The sequence below is a fragment of the Ranitomeya imitator genome, chromosome 2, assembly GCF_032444005.1.
Source record: "Ranitomeya imitator isolate aRanImi1 chromosome 2, aRanImi1.pri, whole genome shotgun sequence".
NCBI classification, from domain to species: domain Eukaryota; kingdom Metazoa; phylum Chordata; class Amphibia; order Anura; family Dendrobatidae; genus Ranitomeya; species Ranitomeya imitator.
In genome coordinates, this window is record NC_091283.1 from 559,958,746 (window position 1) to 559,979,472 (window position 20,727).

Consider the following 20,727-nt stretch of genomic DNA (forward strand, 5'->3'; position numbering starts at 1 on the left):
TCTGCATTACTTCTATCCGTGAAAACCTCAAACATGGAATTAGCTAAATAAGTTTCACTTACTCTCTCATTTGCAGATTTGCGGGATATCAGCCTGGACCCTGACACTGCTCACAATAACTTGTGTCTTATGCAAGCCAACCGCAGAGTCCTGTGTAAACTGCAGTCTCAAGCTTATCCAGAAAATACAGAACGGTTTGATCATTATACACAAGTACTGGCCAGAGAGTCAATGGCTCAAGGTCGCCACTATTGGGAGGTTCATCTCTCTGGAAATCGTGTAAGCTTGGGTGTTACATATCAAGGCATCTGTCGTAAGGGTCACCAAAGTGTCTGTCTGGTGGGGAGGAACTCACACTCTTGGTGCCTGGAGTGGAGCAGTACACGTTGCTATGCCTGGCATGATGGTGAGAGAATTTTGGTAGCCACTGGGCAGCAGGAAAAACTGGGGGTCTTTTTGGACTGGGATGAAGGAACGCTCTCCTTCCATGAGGCATCAGATGACATGCCACTTCTTTACCGCTTTCATGCTTCATTTATCCAGCCTTTGTATCCCATCTTCTTCATCAGCTGGAATTCTGTTGTGTCCATTGGAGCAGGAACAGCAGTACAGCGCAGTGCACACAACAAGCACTTTCAAAGGCAGTTTTCAGCAGAGTTCTAATGAAAACCATTGATTTCTGGATCTACCAGTCTAACCCAATTAGTATTTCAATTAGTTGTCACTGACATAACTAAAGTGGTTACAGTGGTTGTAACATTATCTGGCTCTGGTGAATATCCAAGGGTGCCTTTGCCACTAGAAAGGGCATTCTTTCCATAGGTCCACTTTGTCTTCCATGCCTCTGTTTTCCTTCATTACCTCTCTAACCTCTTCCAGTACCATGTTTTAAGTTTTGACACTTGTATTATTTCTATAGCTTTACAACATTCCAGAAATGGTCATAGACCACAGGCCAAACTTTTAAGTGCACCTTCCCACCTATTTGTATTTCCTCTATCTTCACCCCCCTTTCTTTGATTGGCAGGTCTGGCGTTGTAGAGCCAGAGAAGGGTAGGGATAACAAGAAAACAAGTAGGTGGGAAAGTGCACTTAAATGTTTGGTCACGCCAAGGGTGCACCGAGCTCCTGTACTTGGTTTGGCTAGTTATTCCTTGATGACAGACTGCCCTTAAAGTTCATTCTCTGTCCTCCGTAGTACATGCCTGCACAAGGCAATCTTACCTTGCGCAGGCGTGTACTATGGAGGACAGAGAATGAACTTCAATCCAATATTGCAGCCAGCATGCAGCCAGCAGGTAAGGAAAGGGTGAATCAAACACCCGAAAACCCCGCCTCCATGGCTGAAAATTGTTCCCTCCAAATTCAGGTGACAGAGTCCCTTTAAGGACCTCATGCGCATTAGAGGAAAGTCACCCAAGCTCATCTACTACTGACCATAATTTGTATGGAGGCCTGTTCACTCTCCCCAACAGATGATATCAGAGGAGAAAATAATGAGGAAAGCTGAATTTCAATGCACTCTCAGGATATAGACCATCAACAAAGATGTCTGATTATTGCTAACTCATTCTGGTAATTGAAAGTACATGCACACTTGACGAAGCTGAATATCCTGGTTCCTTCGTGTGGGAGTAGGGTGACCAACATCTTAGGTGTATGGGAACTTTTACACTCCATGTTATCCAGTGTCTGCAACATTTATTTTAAAATTACGTGTTAAACATTCTTGAATAGGATTGGGAGTCATTGAACCTGTGTGCAGAAATGAGGTCTCTGCAATCTGTGCATTCAGTACAGTTCTTCCATGATAACCAGTGGTAAAGCCCCGGTTATAATATACATCAGGTCCTGCATCAATGTCACCGCTCACTCTCCTTAGACTGGCGAGCTCTTTGCTTACGGAGCTTGATGAACATCGCAGCTTCTTTTTCAGAACGGCGACAGTCAAGAAGTTGCAAGATGCGATCCCCTGAGAAGGAGACAACACATTGTTCAGTACTTATCAACAATGGCTTGAAAACAGGATGAAATCAGTGATGTCACAGTGATGTTGTCCATGTTTCTGATGGGTTAGCTGACCACATTCCTGAGCATTAAGGGAAGCTGTCTAGTGTAGTTTGGCTCACTGTCCGCACTGTGACTACAACTAATGTTCCTGGTCTGTTTATAAGATACTTGTAACAACCCTGCTGGCATCACTGCATGGCATCCCATCCCCCACCTTCATTACACTCAAACTCACTTACTTCTCCGGGCCTTGTTGTGACTTCTCTCTGCTGCCAGCTCCATGCTGTGTGCCTCATGTCTGCTGTTTGCTCTGTGCATGCTCTGTCTGTGGGCATAGGGGGGTGGCGCCAGCAACTCCTGTGTCTTATTGAGTCTATGTGCACCTTGCTAAGGTGTCCCTGGCCAATCGCCATGAGGCTTCTTGTATTTAAGACATCCCCACCCATTGATGGGGGCCTGTGCACCTTACTCCCTCAGTCAGTTCTTAGCTGCTGAAGTGCCAGGCCCTGTCTCTGTTACTCTTGTGTTCACCACCCAGTGGGGCTTCGTACCCTGGTCTGTGTCCTTGTGTAGCCACCCAGAGGGGCATCGTACCCTGGCTTGTGTCCATGTCTCTGTGCCTTCTACTGTTCCTGTCTTTGTCTTAGACTAGTCCTGTTCCTGTGTCCGTTTATATCCCTGCCTTAGTTTCCCTTCCCTGCTGTGCATACTCTGTGTCTTGCTTTGCTCTGCTTTTAGCTCTGCTCTCTGCGACCTTGCTTTGCTCCTTGCTCTGCATTCTGTGACCTTGCTCTGCTCTCTGTGGTTTTGCTCTGGGCTCTGCACTCTGATTTTGCTCTGCACTCTGATTTTGCTCTGCACTCTGATTTTGCTCTGCACTCTGATTTTGCTCTGCACTCTGATTGTGCTCTGCACTCTGTGGCTTTGCTCTCAGCTCTGCATTCTGTGTCTTACTCTGCTCTCAGCTCTTGCTCTGCACTCTGTGGCTTTGCTCTGCGGCTCCGATCCTTGCAGTTCTACCTGGCTCTGCTCCTTGTGGTTCTATGTCTCTTACTCTTGGCTCCGCCTCCTGCATTTCTGCACTTGTCTCCGCCTCCTGCATTTCTGCACTTGGCTCCGCCTCCTGCATTTCTGCACGTGGCACCGCCTCCTGTTCTTGGCTTCGCCTCCTGAGCTTCTGTGCGTGGCTCTGCCTCATGCGTTTCTGCACGTGGCTCCGCCTCCTCTTGGCTCCGCCTCCTGCGTTTCTGCACTTGGCTCCGCCTTCCTACTCTTGGCTCTGATTTCTGCGTTTCCGCAACTTGGCTCCGCCTCCAGCTCTTGGCTCCACCTCCTGCGTCTCTGTTCTTGGCTCTAGCTCCTGTGCTTTCGCTCTGCATCCGCTCTTGCGGTCTTTCTCTACCTATTCTTAAGTCCTCCTGTCTGAACAGGTTCTTACCTGTTTTACATACCTGCCTGCAGACCGGTCCCTACCGGTTCTTCCAGTGTCCCAGCCGTGCCCACCTGTCTGCCAGAGAGCCAGCCGTACCTGCCTGCCTACCAGAGAGCCAGCCGTGCCCACCTGCCAGTGTTTCTGTTGTACCCATCTGCCTGCCTTTGTCCCAGCCGTGCCCGCCTGTCTGCCAGAGTGCCAGCTGTGCCCGCCTGCCAGTGTCTCTGTTGTACCCGTCTGCCTGCCTGTGTCCCAGCCATGCCTGCTTGCCTGTCTATATTTCGTTCCCCGGTGGGATCAGCAGCCACAGTCAGACACCACCCTGGAGTGGTGCCTGGTAGCTTCCTGCCGCACAAGCCTGACCTCACCATCAGAGGCTCCAGCGAACACCAAGGAAGCTACTTAGTTACACCCCTACCAAGGTAGTCTGGTCTGTGGCACAGTGGGGCCGCACGCCCGCGCCAACCAGTCTGGGCGCGAGCATGACAATACTGTTTGTTGCAGTGAGAGTGTCCTGCTGCTTTAACCAGGAAGAATCAGATGTAATCCACAGGAGGATCAAGCAAGTGTTTAATTTCCCTGCAGAACCACCACAATGAAAATGTAGTGTTACATGTTACCCATTAAAATCAGTGTGCTGGCATTGTGATGCATAGACATGCTTGATCCTAAAATACAGGCGATCTTTGAGGTTGTGTCGGTTTGGCTGATATATGAAGGCCCTAAATTTGGGACTCCGTCTATTAACTCTGAATGCCCCCTAATGTAGCATTTCAGAGTGTGTTTTCTAAACCAGACCACCCCTTAAGTAAAATGACAATTTCCCAACAAACATCCTTCTGACATAGGAAATAAGGACTCTTAAAACAATATGTATAATCTAATACAAAAGCTTCTCATTCATTTGTAAAAAAAATATAATAAACTAAATTATATGATATTGAAACAATGTAATTAATGTACAAAACATTTCTTTACCAAACATCTTCAACAGGTCATGTCCTGTACTTCACTGAGCTTTCATACACTATCCAATCATACTTTTATCAGAGGCATATCTAGGAGGGGCAGGTGGAGCATGGGCAATCTAAGGTGTCTGCCCGGCGGCTGCATTCTGCCGTTCCCCGGACTGAAAGTCGGACGTTCTCTGAGCCGGCTATCAAGCTGACAGCTGGCTCAGAGATCACATGACCTGAATCATCGGTGTGCAAACAAGATTGTTGGTATATGCTTCAGTGGAGCTGAAGACTTAGTGAAATGGGGTGGGTGGGTTAAATTTAGCGCAACGGGGGTGGTGAAGATTTCATATAATGGGAAGATTTGAGGACACAGCTTGGGGAGCAGTAGAAATTTCAGGACACAGTATTAGGAATAAGGTGGGAGATGGTGGTCATGTATGAGGAAACAGTATGGGGGGATGGGTGCGGACACAGAATGAGTAGCGATGGGGGAATGTATGAGAAAACAGTATGAGGGGCGATGGATGCAAACATGGTATGGTAAGTGGGGAAATTGGTGCGGACACAAAATGGGGATGGTAGGTGCAGACACAGTATGGGAAGCAAAGGGAAGAATGCATGAGGACACAGTATGGGGAGCGAGGGAAGGGATTGGTGAATGTACAGTATGGTGAGTGAGAAGATGGGTGCAGACACAGTATGCTGAGTGGGGGGACGGATTCAGACACAGTATGAGGAGCGAGGAGGGAAAGTATGCACACACAGTATGAGGAGCGAGGGGAAGAATGTATGTGGACACAGTATGGGAAGTGGAGGTGATGGGATGAGTGCGGACACAGTATGGGGAGTTGGGGGGATGTGTGAGGATGCAGTATGGAAAGCGATGGGGTAAATATATGAGGAGACAGTATAGGGGAGAAAAGTATGAGTGGGCACAGAACAGAGACTGAGTAGTGTGATGGGGTGTAGCACAGGGGATAGTGTAAAAGCACAGCCACAAGCATACAATATGCCAAGGAGAGGAAGTGTGATGAGGGGGCATAGTATATAGATTAGGCCCTATAGGGGGGCCACTGTCCTCTCACACTGTGTGAAGAGGGGGCCCAGTATGGAAAGGAGGGGGAAGTATGGAGGGCATGTACCGTAAGAGGGACAGTGTGTGGTTCATATTTTGTGCAGGGAATATAGTGAGGGGTAATTATTTATTCACAGGCTCAGCGTAAGGCAGATATTTCTATTCAGGAGCATTATAATGACATTGCTATTGTTAAAAACATCATGTGGGGATGTGCTGTAAAAGACTAGAGAAGATGGAGGTCTGTAGAGAGGAGCTGTGGTTGTGAAAAGTCATCATTGCATCTGGTACTCTCATCAGTACTGTGGTTCTTGTATAGTTCGCAGCCTGATGATGACTGATCACAACGCTAAGGAGATGCTGGGAGTTGTTGCTAAGGACATACTGGAAGTTGTTCATGAGATACAAATGTATATGGGTCTGACCTGACATTACAATTGATGTACCATGTACTGATGGTGGTTACGTCATACATGGCTATCTTAATAAAGTATTGTACCTGTCTGAATTGTTAGGGGTTACTATGTTTTTATTTAAGTTGGGAGCATTAAAGAGGTTGTCCAAGTTTGTGATGAGTCTGCTGTCTTCGATGTGACTACAGACCTCTGAAGTCTCACAGTGGGCACTGCACGGTGTCAGGATTCTCTGGTGATGGCAGTGAGAGTGGGGGATCATGAAACTGCAAGTATGCGATTTGCATACATGTGGTCACGTGCTGACTGGACATAAATTGATCGAGGCTGGACCCGTCAGAATGTGGCCAGAAGTAAACTAATTGCATACTTGTGCTCATATGAATGTACACTCTTGCCACCGGCAAGGGAGAATCCTAAAGGTATGCAGAGCATGCGCTGTGAGAATTCAGAAGCCTGCGATCACCTAGAGTGACTGCAGACTTTCATGACAAACCTAGGCGCACTCTTTAATTATAAAAGAAGACCCTGTAGCCAATCCTAACAGTGTGTAATATTCTCACTGTCAGGATTCAACTCTGCTTGCAGGCTCCAGCAGTCATCACATGGCCATTTCACTCATATGCGATTTTCATACTTACAGTCACGTGACAACGAGCTGTTCTTCCTGCGTCTCTCCATTTTTCACTGAACATTGAGAGAATTACGGAGAGCAGCTCGTTAGCATATGACTAAGTGTGCAAATTGCATATGTGCTTTGGGGTGGGGGGCACCAAATGGAATTATTGCCCTGGATGCTGGAAAACCTAGATACATCTCTGCTTTTATTAATTGGATGAAGGATTGATATTGGCCAACATGCTGACTGATCCTTGTGTTCTGTGCATAGTCGATGATGATTTAGACTTTTTAGGTCCGTAGAATCCCATTAATTTACAAATGCATGCCATATGGTAACATAGTAACATAGTTAGTAAGGCCGAAAAAAGACATTTGTCCATCCAGTTCAGCCTATATTCCATCATAATAAATCCCCAGATCTACGTCCGTCTACAGAACCTAATAATTGTATGATACAATATTGTTCTGCTCCAGGAAGACATCCAGGCCTCTCTTGAACCCCTCGACTGAGTTCGCCATCACCACCTCCTCAGGCAAGCAATTCCAGATTCTCACTGCCCTAACAGTAAAGAATCCTCTTCTATGTTGGTGGAAAAACCTTCTCTCCTCCAGACGCAAAGAATGCCCCCTTGTGCCCGTCACCTTCCTTGGTATAAACAGATCCTCAGCAAGATATTTGTATTGTCCCCTTATATACTTATACATGGTTATTAGATCGCCCCTCAGTCATCTTTTTTCTAGACTAAATAATCCTAATTTCGCTAATCTATCTGGGTATTGTAGTTCTCCCATCCCCTTTATTAATTTTGTTGCCCTCCTTTGTACTCTCTCTAGTTCCATTATATCCTTCCTGAGCACCGGTGCCCAAAACTGGACACAGTACTCCATGTGCGGTCTAACTAGGGATTTGTACAGAGGCAGTATAATGCTCTCATCATGTGTATCCAGACCTCTTTTAATGCACCCCATGATCCTGTTTGCCTTGGCAGCTGCTGCCTGGCACTGGCTGCTCCAGGTAAGTTTATCATTAACTAGGATCCCCAAGTCCTTCTCCCTGTCAGATTTACCCAGTGGTTTCCCATTCAGTGTGCAATGGTGATATTGATTCCTTCTTCCCATGTGTATAACCTTACATTTATCATTGTTAAACCTCATCTGCCACCTTTCAGCCCAAGTTTCCAACTTATCCAGATCCATCTGTAGCAGAATACTATCTTCTCTTGTATTAACTGCTTTACAAAGTTTTGTATCATCTGCAAATATCGATATTTTACTGTGTAAACCTTCTACCAGATCATTAATGAATATGTTGAAGAGAACAGGTCCCAATACTGACCCCTGCGGTACCCCACTGGTCACAGCGACCCAGTTAGAGACTATACCATTTATAACCACCCTCTGCTTTCTATCACTAAGCCAGTTACTAACCCATTTACACACATTTTCCCGAGTCTGCCGAGCTGTATATGAGAGTATAAGGCCGTGTTCAGACAACTGTAAGAGAAAAAGGGCCAGTAGCATCCATAGTTTGTGGATGTGACCCCTCCGTCTGTTTGTACGGACGGGGGCAGGAGCTGCTTTTACATTGCATTATTCTGGTCCACAAAACAATGCAAAGCAGTGCATGCAAATTACTGGTCCAAGTGGGAAATCGGCCATGTGTACTGGCTCACTGGCTATAGTGGGTGCGTGTGCAGACAGAACTTGGACCAATTATCAGCTGGTCTGAGCGAGCCCTGAGATATTGTGCACAGAAATCAGTGATGATAAGCATCACATACAGTAGGAGGTGTTTCAGATGTTATAGTCCAAAAAATATAGGTGTAAACAATGTAAAACATCCACTGACCATTAATTTTTGGATGAGTTAAGGCTACTCGCATTTGAGGGATATTAGCTACAGGATCATTTATCTCCTCCTTTAATCCAGGAATGTCTAGAAGCGGTAAAAACGCCTCTCCCTCTAATTCATTAGAAAGAATAGCATCATAGTCAAAGACAGTCAGCAAGAGACAGGCTCCTGGAACTTCGCACTGCTCTGGGGTCACCAGGCTGGGGAAAGAGAAAAGAGAACATTACAATCAGAAGTTTCTAATGTCAGGGTAGCCTATGGCTCTGTTCACATATTCTAAAAATTGGATAGAAAATGTCAATTTTTTTGACATTTTCCATTGAGAATTTGACTGCGTATGTCAATCACGGACAGCACATAGGTTGCACATGGATGACATCCTTGTGTTGTCCATGATTTTCATGGACCAATAGGCTTGTATGGATACATGTAATTAGTGATTCAGAATAAAAACCAACATGTCTCCGTGATTTTTTGGACCATGGGTAATGGGTTTGTGCACACCTACATGACACACATAGACATTTACGAGTAAAGATTGTGCACACTTACAAGTCAAAGGTCTCATCATAAAGAGGATTTAATTCATTCTTCTTGACTTCTGTAGATCGTGGCTCCACTGCCGGAAAAATGTGTTTAGGCTCCAATGTCAGCTGAATAAACGGATCACTGCTGCCTGAGCACAGGAATAATGAAAATAATGCTAAATTGATTATTTCTTACCGTAACTCATAACTGATCATTGGTTGTTAAGATTAAACTATACATGGGTATTAACAAACATAACTAATACATGACATTTTGGTCACTTCACGCCCCAATGTATTTCCAGACTCATTTGCATATACCTTCAAATGTGATATTTGAGTGCTGTGGGACATAAATGTATCATGTGTTTTTTATTTTAGACAGCTAAAATGTGAGGCAGATGAGTGTATTTGTGTGCTTCACTTACCATTAGAGTCCAGAGGGAGGAGATTCACTGCATTAAGGATCTCAACGTGCAGTTTCTGCTCTGATTGCCGGTAGCTCACTTTTACTGTAACTGCTCCATACTTTTCTGCAGTGGAACCCTGCTGCAAATAGTTAAGAAATAGAAATATAGATTACATTTATGTATATATATTATCTATCTATCTATCTATCTATCTATCCCATATCTATCTATCTATCCCATATCTATCTATCTATCTATCTATCTATCTATCTATCTATCTATCTATCCCATATCTATCTATCTATCTATCCCATATCTATCTATCTATCTATCTATCTATCTATCTATCTATCTATCTATCTATCTATCTATCACTTGTAAAGCGCCATGGAATAAATGGCGCTATAACAATAAATAATATCTATCTATCTATCTATCTCATATCTATCTATTTATCTACAGTAGATTTAAAGAGTCTACACTCACACTTGGTAAAATGCTAGGTTTTTGCAATGCAAAAAAATCATATAAAGAAGACTCTATGGTTGCATAAGTGTGACCACCCTCTTATAATTAGCATGTGGTTATGATCAGAATTAGCCAATCACATTTAAATTCATATTAAAGGGAACCTGCACCTGCAGAAAAGCTTCTAACCTGCAGATATAGGCTTAATCTGCCGGTTAATAGAGTTACTAGTATATCTAATTAGTTTTAATCTTTATTAAACACAATATTATACACAAATATTACCACCCATAAAACCCTTTTAAAAGGGCAGTGTGGATAAAATAGTATTTCCGGCACAACAATATTCCATGATTTTGGAAATAGGTAGACAATAGACATATATATTAAATATCAATCACTAAATAAGGGAACTGATAGGATCAGATATAAAGCCAGTGCATTCAATATATATTATTTAGCTGATAGAATAAGTAAAAATCATTATGTCCATATGAATCTCAGCACACAAGAAATTGCCACATATATAGAGCCAGGGTATCTAGATATATTTATCTTAGTACACAGAAAGCTACCATATAAATAGAAAGTTGTAATTCTGAGATATAGCTAGCCAATCATCCTTAAATTGTCCTAAATAGATCCTATTCAGGTTTATTGTTTTGATTGGCGGTAATAGCCTAAATATAATATGTCTTTGGTACCTCCAAAAACCTTTATTGATTGATAAGGATAAAAATATAAGCCTTATATCCATTTTTTTATATGAATATTGTTATTAACCTGTCTTTGGCTTGCACATAGCCAAACGCTGCAGGGAGAAAATTAACTTTATTCTCCCTGGCAGCATTTGATTTCAGTCACAGGTGCGGCGCCGGTTCAGTCACCACTCTGAGTATATCCTGAAGGCTGCCAAGAGGCCAGCACAACTTTAAAGAAGCTGCTAGCAAGTACTGGTATACTGCATGTGACCACAATCTTACATATTCTTCATATGTCTGGCCTGTGGGTTGATTGGCAAATTAAAGCCTTTTCTTACAAATAAAACTGACCAAACCCACCTATGTTTTCATAAAATCTACAACAAGTCTACCAAAAGCATGTGGGAAAAACACGTTATGGTCTGATGAGACCAAGGTTGAATTTGTTGGCCATAATTCCAAGAGGTATGTTTGGCACAAAGCCAACACTGTGCATCACCAAAAGAACACCATACCCACAGTGAATCATGGAGAAGGCAGCATAATGCATTGGAGCTGTTTATTAGCATCTGGAACTGAGGCTTTAGACAAGGTGAGAAGAATTATGAAAAGTTCCAAATATCGGTCAGGATTGCAAAAAAACCTTCAAGCCTCTGCTAAAGAATATGAAGATAAATGCCTGCTTTCAGTATGACAATGACCCAAAGCATTCCTCCAAACCAACAAAAGAATGGCTCAGCAGTGCCTTTATGACTGAAAGCCAGTTTTTAACAGAGGTGTGTAAAGTTTTTATATCTGAGTACTGTGGCTCATAAAGGTATCGTGTTTTATATTTTAGACAGCTAAAATGTGAGGGAGATGAGTGTATTTCTGTGCTTCGCTTACTTTTCTAAAGGTGCTATTTGCATGAAATTCTCACCAGATGTTCATAACAAACCATCCAATCCACACAGGCAAAGAAATCGAACTGTAGATATTCATAAATTATGTGTAATAATGAGAAATTACACAGGGAAAAATTATTGAACACTGATATGTAATTAATACGTCATACAAAAGTCTTTGTTGGTGATGACAATTTCAAGACGCCTTCTAAGTGGAGAAACTTGTGTGATTTTGGCCCATTTTTCCGCACAAACACTCTTCAAATCATGAAGGTTCTGTGAGCTCCTTCTATGGACTCTGAGCTTTAGTTCTTTCCAAAAAATGTTTATTATATTCGGGTCAGGTGATTGGCTGGGCCATTCTAGTAGCTTTACTTTCTTCCTCTGAAAACAATTGAGAATTTCTTTGATTATGCGTTTGGGATCATTGTCTTGCTGAAATGTCCACCATTGTTTCTTCTTCATCATCCTGGTAAATGGCAACAGATTTTTATCAAGAACGTCTTGGCACATTTGTCCATTCATTCACCCTTCCTTCAATTATATGAAGTTTGACAGTGCCGTATGCTGAAAAACAGTCCCACACCATGATGTTCCCACCTCCAAGGTTCACTGTTGGTATGGTGTTTTTGGAGTGATATGCAGTGTCTTTTGGCCTCCAAACATGGTGTGTATTATGGCATCCAAATAGTTAAGTTTTGGTCTCATCTAACCAGGCTATATTCTTTCAGTATTTCACAGGGTTGTCTAACTGGTGTTGAGCAAACTATAAAACGCACTTGAACATGCTTTTTGTTCAGCAATGGAGTCTTGCGTGGGTAGCGTGCTTATAGGCCATGGAGATTGAGTGCATTATTTACAGTTTTCTTTGAAACAATTCTACCTGCTACAAAAATAGGGAAAAAGGAAAAAATGGGAAGAAAATAAGTCAGCTCACCAATCCCTCAACAGTGCAATGATGTCCATGCACGGAGCCGCCTTGGTCAAGGGCGTAGTCCAGAGCCAGCAATGAAAAATAAAAAATAATCTCCAGCATGGATCTTCTAAAAAGTCAATTTATTGGAAACACTTTAAAATGCAAACATTTGCAAAAAAGAGATGGGGGTCCCAGGTGGTCAACGCCGACGCGTTTCGACCATCAGGTGTTTCCAATAAATTGACTTTTTAGAAGATCCATGCTGGAGATTATTTTTTCTTTTTCATTGCTAATTCTACCTGCTGGTTCCAGGTCTTTCTGTAGCTCTCCACAGGTGGTACTTAGCTCTTGGACAACTCTTCCGATAATTTTTTTCAGTTTTCTGTCTAAAATCTTGCGTGGAGTACCAGGTCGTGACTGGTTTATGGTGAAATGTTATTATTAGGGATGAGAGAAAAGCTTCTGATAACTTCTTATCCGAATAGCTATAGCGCTTACTGAATAACTGCATCGGGAACCCGGATACCTGGAACGCTCCTGATAATCAGCTGTTTGGTGTCATAGCTGCATGTGTCACAGCTGTGTGACAGTTAAGTAAATAAGGCAGCACACTGCAGCGCTAGAACATACAAACTTGAAATACGAAATTTGAACTGCATTACTGCACTAGAAATATGAAAAATGAGAGCGTTTAGCGCATAAAAATGGCCAATTTTATGTGTACCTGGTAGCCCCTTTACGGCATCTCTCTTATACCAGGTCTTACGCTTGCCTTACCTCGCTGAGAATAAACGTCTCCATCTGAATGGGTACATGTGAAACCTCTTCCTAGACTAAAAATTCTCTCTCTCTATGGAAGTGTATTGGACCTGCTGTAATTAAAACACCTGTAGGCTAGGAGGCGGAGTGCACGATCAGAAGGCTAGAGAATACATTTCAAGAACCTACCAGGTACACATAAAATTGGCCATTTTTATGCGCTAAACGCTCTCATTTTTCATATTTCTAGTGCAGTAATGCAGTTCAAATTTCGTATTTCAAGTTTGTATGTTCTAGCGCTGCAGTGTGCTGCCTTATTTACTTAACTATATACGAGTTGGCGACTCTAGGTTCAGCACCTGTTCACACTGAGTCTATGTTTGGATGTGCAGGTCAGGTTCTTGAAATGTATTCTCTAGCCTTCTGATCGTGCACTCCGCCTCCTAGCCTACAGGTGTTTTAATAACAGCAGGTCCAATACCCCTCCATAGAGAGAGAATTTTTAGTCTAGGAAGAGGTTTCACATGTACCCATTCAGATGGAGACGTTTATTCTCAGCGAGGTAAGGCAAGCGTAGGACCTGGTATAAGAGAGATGCCGTAAAGGGGCTACCAGGTACACATAAAATTGGCCATTTTTATGCGCTAAACGCTCTCATTTTTCATATTTCTAGTGCAGTAATGCAGTTCAAATTTCGTATTTCAAGTTTGTATGTTCTAGTGCTGCAGTGTGCTGCCTTATTTACTTAACTATATACGAGTTGGTGACTCTAGGTTCAGCACCTGTTCACAGCTGTGTGACAGTCATAACACATGCATGGAGAGCCCAAAAAACAGGCTCTCCATGCATGTGTTGTGACTGTCACACAGCCGCGACACATACAGCTGCGGCGCCAAACAGCTGATTATCGGGAGCGCTCCAGGTATCTGGGTTCCTGATGCAGCTATTCGGTAAGTGCTATAGCTTTTTGGATAAGGAGTTATCCAAAGCTATTTGTTCATCCCTAGTTATTATTTCTACTTCTGGATTATGGCTCCAACAGTGCTCACTTCAGTAGTTTAGAAATTCTTCTGTAACCAATGCCATTAATATGTTTTTCAACAATAAGGTTGTCTGGGTCTTGAGACAGTTCACATGTTTTACCCATCATTAAATGATTCTTGTGTGGCACCTTGGTAATGAGACACGTACTTGGATGCCATCAGTTGAACCAGCTGATATTGTTTTTCACTAATTGGCAGGATTGCTTTCTAATCACTGATAGATTTAAGCTGGTGATTTTTTTACCTCTATTTCTGTGTGGATTAGATGGGTTGTTACCCACATATGATGAGAATTTCATGTCAATAGCACCTTTAAAAATATATTTACTTAGAAAATTGGTTACATGTTCAATACGTATTTCACCTGCTATGTGTGTATATGTACATACAGTATATATATATATATATATATATATATATATATATATATATATATATATATAGTTATAAAATTACAAGTTCAGAAGAACATATATGGTAATTTTATCTGCTGACATGCTGCTGTACTGTTAAGTCTCCTAATCTACTGCATTAGATCCAGGCCTATGTAGAGTCAACTAATTTATCTGTGAAAAAAGTACCGGTACTTCTGCGTGTAACTTTGCAGTGCACTGAGAAACTGAGCATCCTATATTTGGTCTTTTTACCTGTTGCTGAATCTTCTGCTGATAATAACGCTCTATTAGTTTCCGAGTACTGGAGGAACAAAGGTCAAGATCTTGATCTAGGGTCTATAGGAAGAGGAAAAATGGGAATTCGATAAAACAAAGGATTTTTTTTACAAGTAGATTGAGGTGGTTCATCATTTGACACTATCTACATTATATTACCGTATGTGTAGCTAAATTTAAAGAGGGAGGTTTGGTATATGGGAAGCTTCAGTAATGTTGTGGATCCACAACAACTAGAGGTAGTGAAGGTGAAGGCACTTTTAAATGTATGGTATATATAAAGGATTTATAGCTTTACGTAAGAAATATTGAGCTCTGGTAACTATAGAACCATTATCATCTTCTTTCTTCAGGAGCGCACCACTCCTTAGACTCCTAGCTTCCTGCTGGCCAGGGGGCAATGTTTTCCTGAACATTGATGGTTTGAGCCAGTTGACTGTAACTATGCTTTCTCCTATAATGCAAATACATTCACGAAGGACCACAGGGACACTGAAGCTGGCCAGACCTAGTAATTTGCTCAACTTCATCACAGCTCTTCCAAGCTCTATGTAAACGAGCTTTTGAGGCGTGCCCTCCTTCCTTAGAAAACCAGCAACATCTGATTACTACAGAAGTGGCCAATAAACTAGGTAACGAGCAGTAAAGTATAAAGTGAAAAATTTCTTCTTGAGAGGATGTTTAATAAAAAATAAATTTCAAAGTTGCTGTTTTTTTTACATCAGCAAAGATTTCTGGACATAAAGAGGCATGATGGAAAGCTGCCCTTCTGTAAACCAGTATTCATTGCGCATTGCAGAGACATATTCTCTCTGTTTCATATTATTTTCTACATCGTTATAAGTTCTTTATATATAACATTCATTAGCTTAGAATCGGGGAAAAAAACATCTTTACTTACAATGAATGTCGCAGTGTGGAGGCTTTCTAATGACAGTCCACAGCCCCCAGCATGGAAACATGACTCCAAGTTCTAGATGAACAGAAAATTCTCATTATCAAATATCTAAAGTCATAAAGAAGGTTTGTAAGGCCAGATATTGATAGATTAATTGGCACGTACAGTATGTAAGTGGGTCTACACAAAGTGGGAGAGTAAACTGGGATTCCAGTTGGGTTCGCCAGTTTGCAAGTTGACATCCTGACGCACTCCCTCGCTGACCGTCATCATTATCATATTCAAGGCTAAGGGTCAGTATTGAATATTTGCTTGCTCTGAGTCCTGCTGCCTGCACAGCAAGAACCACATAAGAAGGAGTACCACCTGCTCATGATAAGAGCTCACACTTTTAGGAGGCATGAGGGTGTGCTGTTAATGGCACAGTGTGACTGACACGGTTTTGCATGAGGGCACTGTGGCAAGCCCTATGTGGGGGTACTTCTAGGACACTTTCTGAGCATTATCTAGTGAATTATTGTGTTCACTGACCTTATTAGCTTAGTGAAACTCATGTCTTAAATGATCACAGGCGGTGTGTATGCCGACATACATATTCCAAAAGTGGAGAATTACCTTAAGTGCTGAAACGAGCCTCTGGTAGTATCGGACAGAAGGGGTGATGTGGCTGGTCAGGTTAGAGATGACTGTAAGGATGTGGGACCAAAGCAGAGACAAGAGGCTGTAAAAGGAATGAAACAAAAATGGACAAAAGTTGACATCTGTGAAATGTGGCGCATCACTATGAATAAACATTGTGGTTGTAAAAGGTCTTAAAAAGAAAGTCAGCTATAAGGCTTTTTATCCTATTAATTGTTTTGTGTAGATCAGAGGACTCATGTGTATGGTTAGTACATTTATGGCTGTCATATGCAGTTTTCCTGCCTTTCCACATGGGTTTCCTGTATAGATGATTGACAGCAGGAAAGACTCCAATGTTCCCTTCTGGGTATATGAGGCAGCCTCCTAGTATTGTCTATAACATTTGCAATCTCCCTGACAGATTCTCTTTAAAAGGCCCCTTAGAAACAAGCTAATAATAAAGTGTCCTGCATGTGGGTTCCCTGCAATCAGCTGTATGAAGGAGATCATCGCATCAATGGTTTACTTTCCTGCAGTCACACTATGGCTTGGGATGGAGCACAATTAAATCAATCTGTAGTTTATAATATGCATGTAGAGTCCGGGTTCTTCAAAGAGTCATTCTTTGTGCCTGCCTTCTACTATGATTAATGGATGAGGGTCTAAAATGAAGGACTCCCTTAATAATACAATAATTAATATAATTTCTAAATCAGGTGGTGCTATAGAGTTCCTTTCTTAAAAGGTAATTTGCATATTTCTAAGTCAGGCATCCTCATTAGGCTAAGTCCCAACATAGTGAAAATACTGCGGATTTTCTGCTATCTATTCACTTGCATAAATTCCATTGTGTTTTACAAGTTCAGCAGTGTAATGATAATTTAAGAAATCTCATGCCTACATTGTAAAAAATATCCAATGTGACCTCCATTACAGCTGGTCTGCAGTAAAAATAACTTAGAAACGTACGATTTATACAGTTCTTGATTACAGACCATTCTCGGATCAGAACCCTCAACCACCGGATCTCCTGATCTGAACTACCTGCCTCTTTCTTATACGGTTGTGAAGCACTTAGCTCAAGTTAAGAGACCTAGCGATCAGGCCGCGATTTCCGATCTGAGCACATACCAGGTTTTAATTGATGATTTATTGTATTTTGAGTAATTTGGGTCACTTACCAGTTAAAGTTTTCATGCACTAGATTCTGGTTCATATATTGCAACTCTGATTCCAAAAACTTCATCATTGGTACAATGCTCTGCATAATTCAAGGCACAAATTAACATTAAATAAAGGTAGAATTATACATATTTAGAATGAGGACACATAGATACATCAATAAGAAGAGTTAGCTCACATCATTGGGGTCCCGGGAATCACTAGCTTTGGCTATGGAGTGGAGATGTTTGGCAATGCCAGAGTCAAGCTGTGATAATATAAAGAAAACAATTAAAAAATAATATATATAAGAAGAAAAAAAAAATCAATCAATACTAGTGATGAGCGAATGTGCACGGAAAAGGTGTTATCTGAGCATGCTCATGTGCTAACCAAGTGTCTCCGGCGTGCTCAAAATATATATTCGACAGCCACAGGTGTTATCCGAGCACGTTCGCTCATCACTACTCAATAAATAAAATAACAAAACTTACTTTTTCAGCAAGTGCTTGCACCACACCTCGAATCTCTCGATCCAGGCATGCCACAGCACTCTTCAGCTGGTCATAGAGTGTGTGCTGAAATTGTGCCTCACTTATAACCTCACGTGTTTGCTCCTCTAGTGATGCCCAATTTAGTTTCTCAGGCAGAGAGCGCACCACCAGCCGCAGCTGCTCAATATTGTTCACCACTAGACAAAGCTGAGAGAAAGTCGTGTCATACGTAAGAGAGTAATAAGTGTCAGAGGGAATGTCACAGTGGAAAGAAATTAGGTTTCATTCGGTGGATTATGTAATTACATTTAATAATAAATTATCCACCCACTTAAGATTTTACATTGTAAAGTTGGAAAAATAGAAATCGGAGCCTTGTGGTCTCTCGAGAATAAACCTTTTTTTTTTCTCTAGATAGGCAAAGTGCCTTCTTGTGCTTCGAATGACTTTACATATATTTGTTTTCATTGTATCATTGTATCATTTTATTTGCATTGTCCATTTATATATTCAGACAAACTAATTGTGTCCTTTGTCTCTTGTATTTCAATCTTTCTCCTTATTGAATGACACCCATACGTATTCGAATTAAAGGGAACCTGTCACCCCAAAAATCTAAGGTGAGCTAAGCCCATCAGCATCAGGGGCTTATCTACAGTATTCTGCAATGCTGTAGATAAGCCCCCGATGTATCCTGAAAGAGGAGAAAAAGAGGTTAGATTATACTCACCGATATATTCATCGATCCGATCCGATGGGCGTCGCGGTCCGGTCCGAGGCCTCCCATCTTCAAAGGATGATGTCCTCATCTGGTCTTCACACTGCGGCTCCGGCGCAGGCGTACTGTGTCTGCTCTGTTGAGGGCAAAGCAAAGTACTGCAGTACGCAGGTGCCGGGCCTCTCTGACCTTTCCCAGCACCTGCGCGCTGCAGTACTTTGCTCTGCTCTCAACAGGGCAGACAAAGTACGCCTGCGCCGGAGCCTCAGCATGAAGACAAGAGGAGGACGCGATCGTAAGAAGATGGGAGGCCCCGGACCGAACCGTGACGCCCATCGGACTGGAACGCAGCGGGACCGCCCCTGGGTGAGTATAATCTAATCTCTTTTTCTCATCTTTCAGGTTACATCGGGGCTTGTCTACAGCATTACAGAATGATGTAGATAAGCCCCTGATGCCGGTGGGCTTAGCTCATTTTCGATTTTGGGGGTGACACAAATCTGATATCTGTGGGACCATCTAATGTGTAAGGGGGCATCTTACTCTCTTCAATCAGATGTCAGAGAAAAGAAGGATTGGGGAGTGTGATTTTAACCCCTTGAAGTTAAAACTCTGGGTGAGGGTAGATAGAGTGGGTCAGGAGCTGTTCCAATCACTACATTTAGACCACTGAGATGCTGCGGTCAATCTCTGACTGTGGCACGTGAGTGGTTCGATCCTGCGAGAAGTCCATTACAATGCTCATTTCTCCCTCTCTACCACCATAACACATTCAGAGGGTGCTAATAAGTTACCATGGATAGCGAGGAACTACTCAAGTTCCCCATTGCTGTATCTTGGTATTCCTATGAAGCCCAACCTGCGGCATCATAAGAGATTGTTATTTTATCGCATGCCTCAATACTAAAGTAAACCATGCAAGAGATCAAGCAATCGCAGGTATAACGTATAACCGTCGTTTTCATTTTTGTTTCATAAATCAATAGCACAGGTGAAAATAAGCAACATTGTAATATATCTTATCAGAGAATTCTGCTTCTTTCTCTGCCAAAATTGGTCATTATCAAAATTCTCAATTCTGAGGTAAAATCTGTATTCAGTGCAGACTGATTGTCTGATGACTGAGATAGGAGATGGCGGCTGGTGCTTATAACATTTTATGTAGATTGGAGAAGGAGGAGTTTTGTCTTTAGCTCCTCCTTCCTTCTACATAGAATTGCATCCAAAGCAGCCGCTATCTACTATCTCAATAATGGGAAAGTTTGTCTTCACTGAATACAGATTTTACCTCAGAATTGAGAATTTTGATAACAGCTGTTCATACTTCTCACCAGTTTAGTTGCTATTCTTTCTAACTGTTTAGGAACAGAGTCAGCACAGTATATTACAGCTGAGGTCATACTAATGCCTTGCGACAGAGTAAAATAACAAATGTTCATGTGCATGACCTTGTTAACATGGTGGCCCTTTATATAGAAAATAATATATACAGTTAGGTCCATATATATTTGGACAGAGACAACATTTTTCTAATTTTGGTTATAGACATTACCACAATGAGTTTTAAGCAAAACAATTCAGATGCAGTTGAAGTTCAGACTTTCAGCTTTCATTCGAGGGTATCCACATTAAAATTGGATGAAGGGTTTAGGAGTTTAAGCTCCTTAACATGTGTCACCCTGTTTTTAAGGGGACCAAAAGTAATTGGACAATTGACTCTAAGGCTATTTCATGGACAGGTGTGGGCAATCCCTTCGTTATGTCATTCTCAATTAAGCAGATAAAAGGCCTGGAGTTGATTTGAGGTGTGGTGCTTGCATTTGGAAGGTTTTGCTGTGAAGTAAACATGCGGTCAAAGGAGCTCTCCATGCAGGTGAAACAAGCCATCCTTAAGCTGCGAAAACAGAAAAAACCCATCCGAGAAATTGCTACAATATTAGGAGTGGCAAAATCTACAGTTTGGTACATCCTGAGAAAGAAAGAAAGCACTGGTGAACTCATCAATGCAAAAAGGCCTGGGCGCTCACGGAAGACAGCAGTGGTGGATGATCGCAGAATAATCTCCATGGTGAAGAGAAACCCCTTCACAACAGC

General features: G+C 42.1%; 2 protein-coding genes across 3 annotated transcripts in view; one reads left to right on the top strand and one right to left on the bottom strand.

Annotated features, from left to right (window-relative positions):
- The window catches only part of LOC138664960 (E3 ubiquitin-protein ligase RNF135-like), a 58,543-nt gene extending 57,740 nt beyond the window's left edge, over window positions 1–803 (top strand). The window contains exon 5 of the mRNA XM_069752051.1: window positions 77–803. Within this exon, the coding sequence (XP_069608152.1) occupies window positions 77–663 (587 nt within the window). The 3' untranslated portion in view covers window positions 664–803. The remainder of the gene's footprint in view (window positions 1–76) is intronic.
- An 882-nt stretch (window positions 804–1,685) lies between these two features.
- The window catches only part of UNC13D (unc-13 homolog D), a 157,066-nt gene continuing 138,024 nt past the window's right edge, over window positions 1,686–20,727 (bottom strand). The window contains exons 24-33 of one of the 2 annotated variants that reach the window (XM_069752049.1): window positions 17,916–18,122; window positions 17,621–17,689; window positions 17,442–17,521; window positions 16,255–16,360; window positions 15,643–15,714; window positions 14,718–14,801; window positions 9,318–9,438; window positions 8,915–9,038; window positions 8,360–8,562; window positions 1,686–1,972 (exon numbers count right to left, since the gene is read on the bottom strand). In XM_069752049.1, coding sequence (XP_069608150.1) covers window positions 1,863–1,972; window positions 8,360–8,562; window positions 8,915–9,038; window positions 9,318–9,438; window positions 14,718–14,801; window positions 15,643–15,714; window positions 16,255–16,360; window positions 17,442–17,521; window positions 17,621–17,689; window positions 17,916–18,122 — 1,176 coding nt within the window. In that variant the 3' untranslated portion in view covers window positions 1,686–1,862. The remainder of the gene's footprint in view (window positions 1,973–8,359; window positions 8,563–8,914; window positions 9,039–9,317; window positions 9,439–14,717; window positions 14,802–15,642; window positions 15,715–16,254; window positions 16,361–17,441; window positions 17,522–17,620; window positions 17,690–17,915; window positions 18,123–20,727) is intronic. The other variant, XM_069752048.1, reaches the window with a different exon arrangement.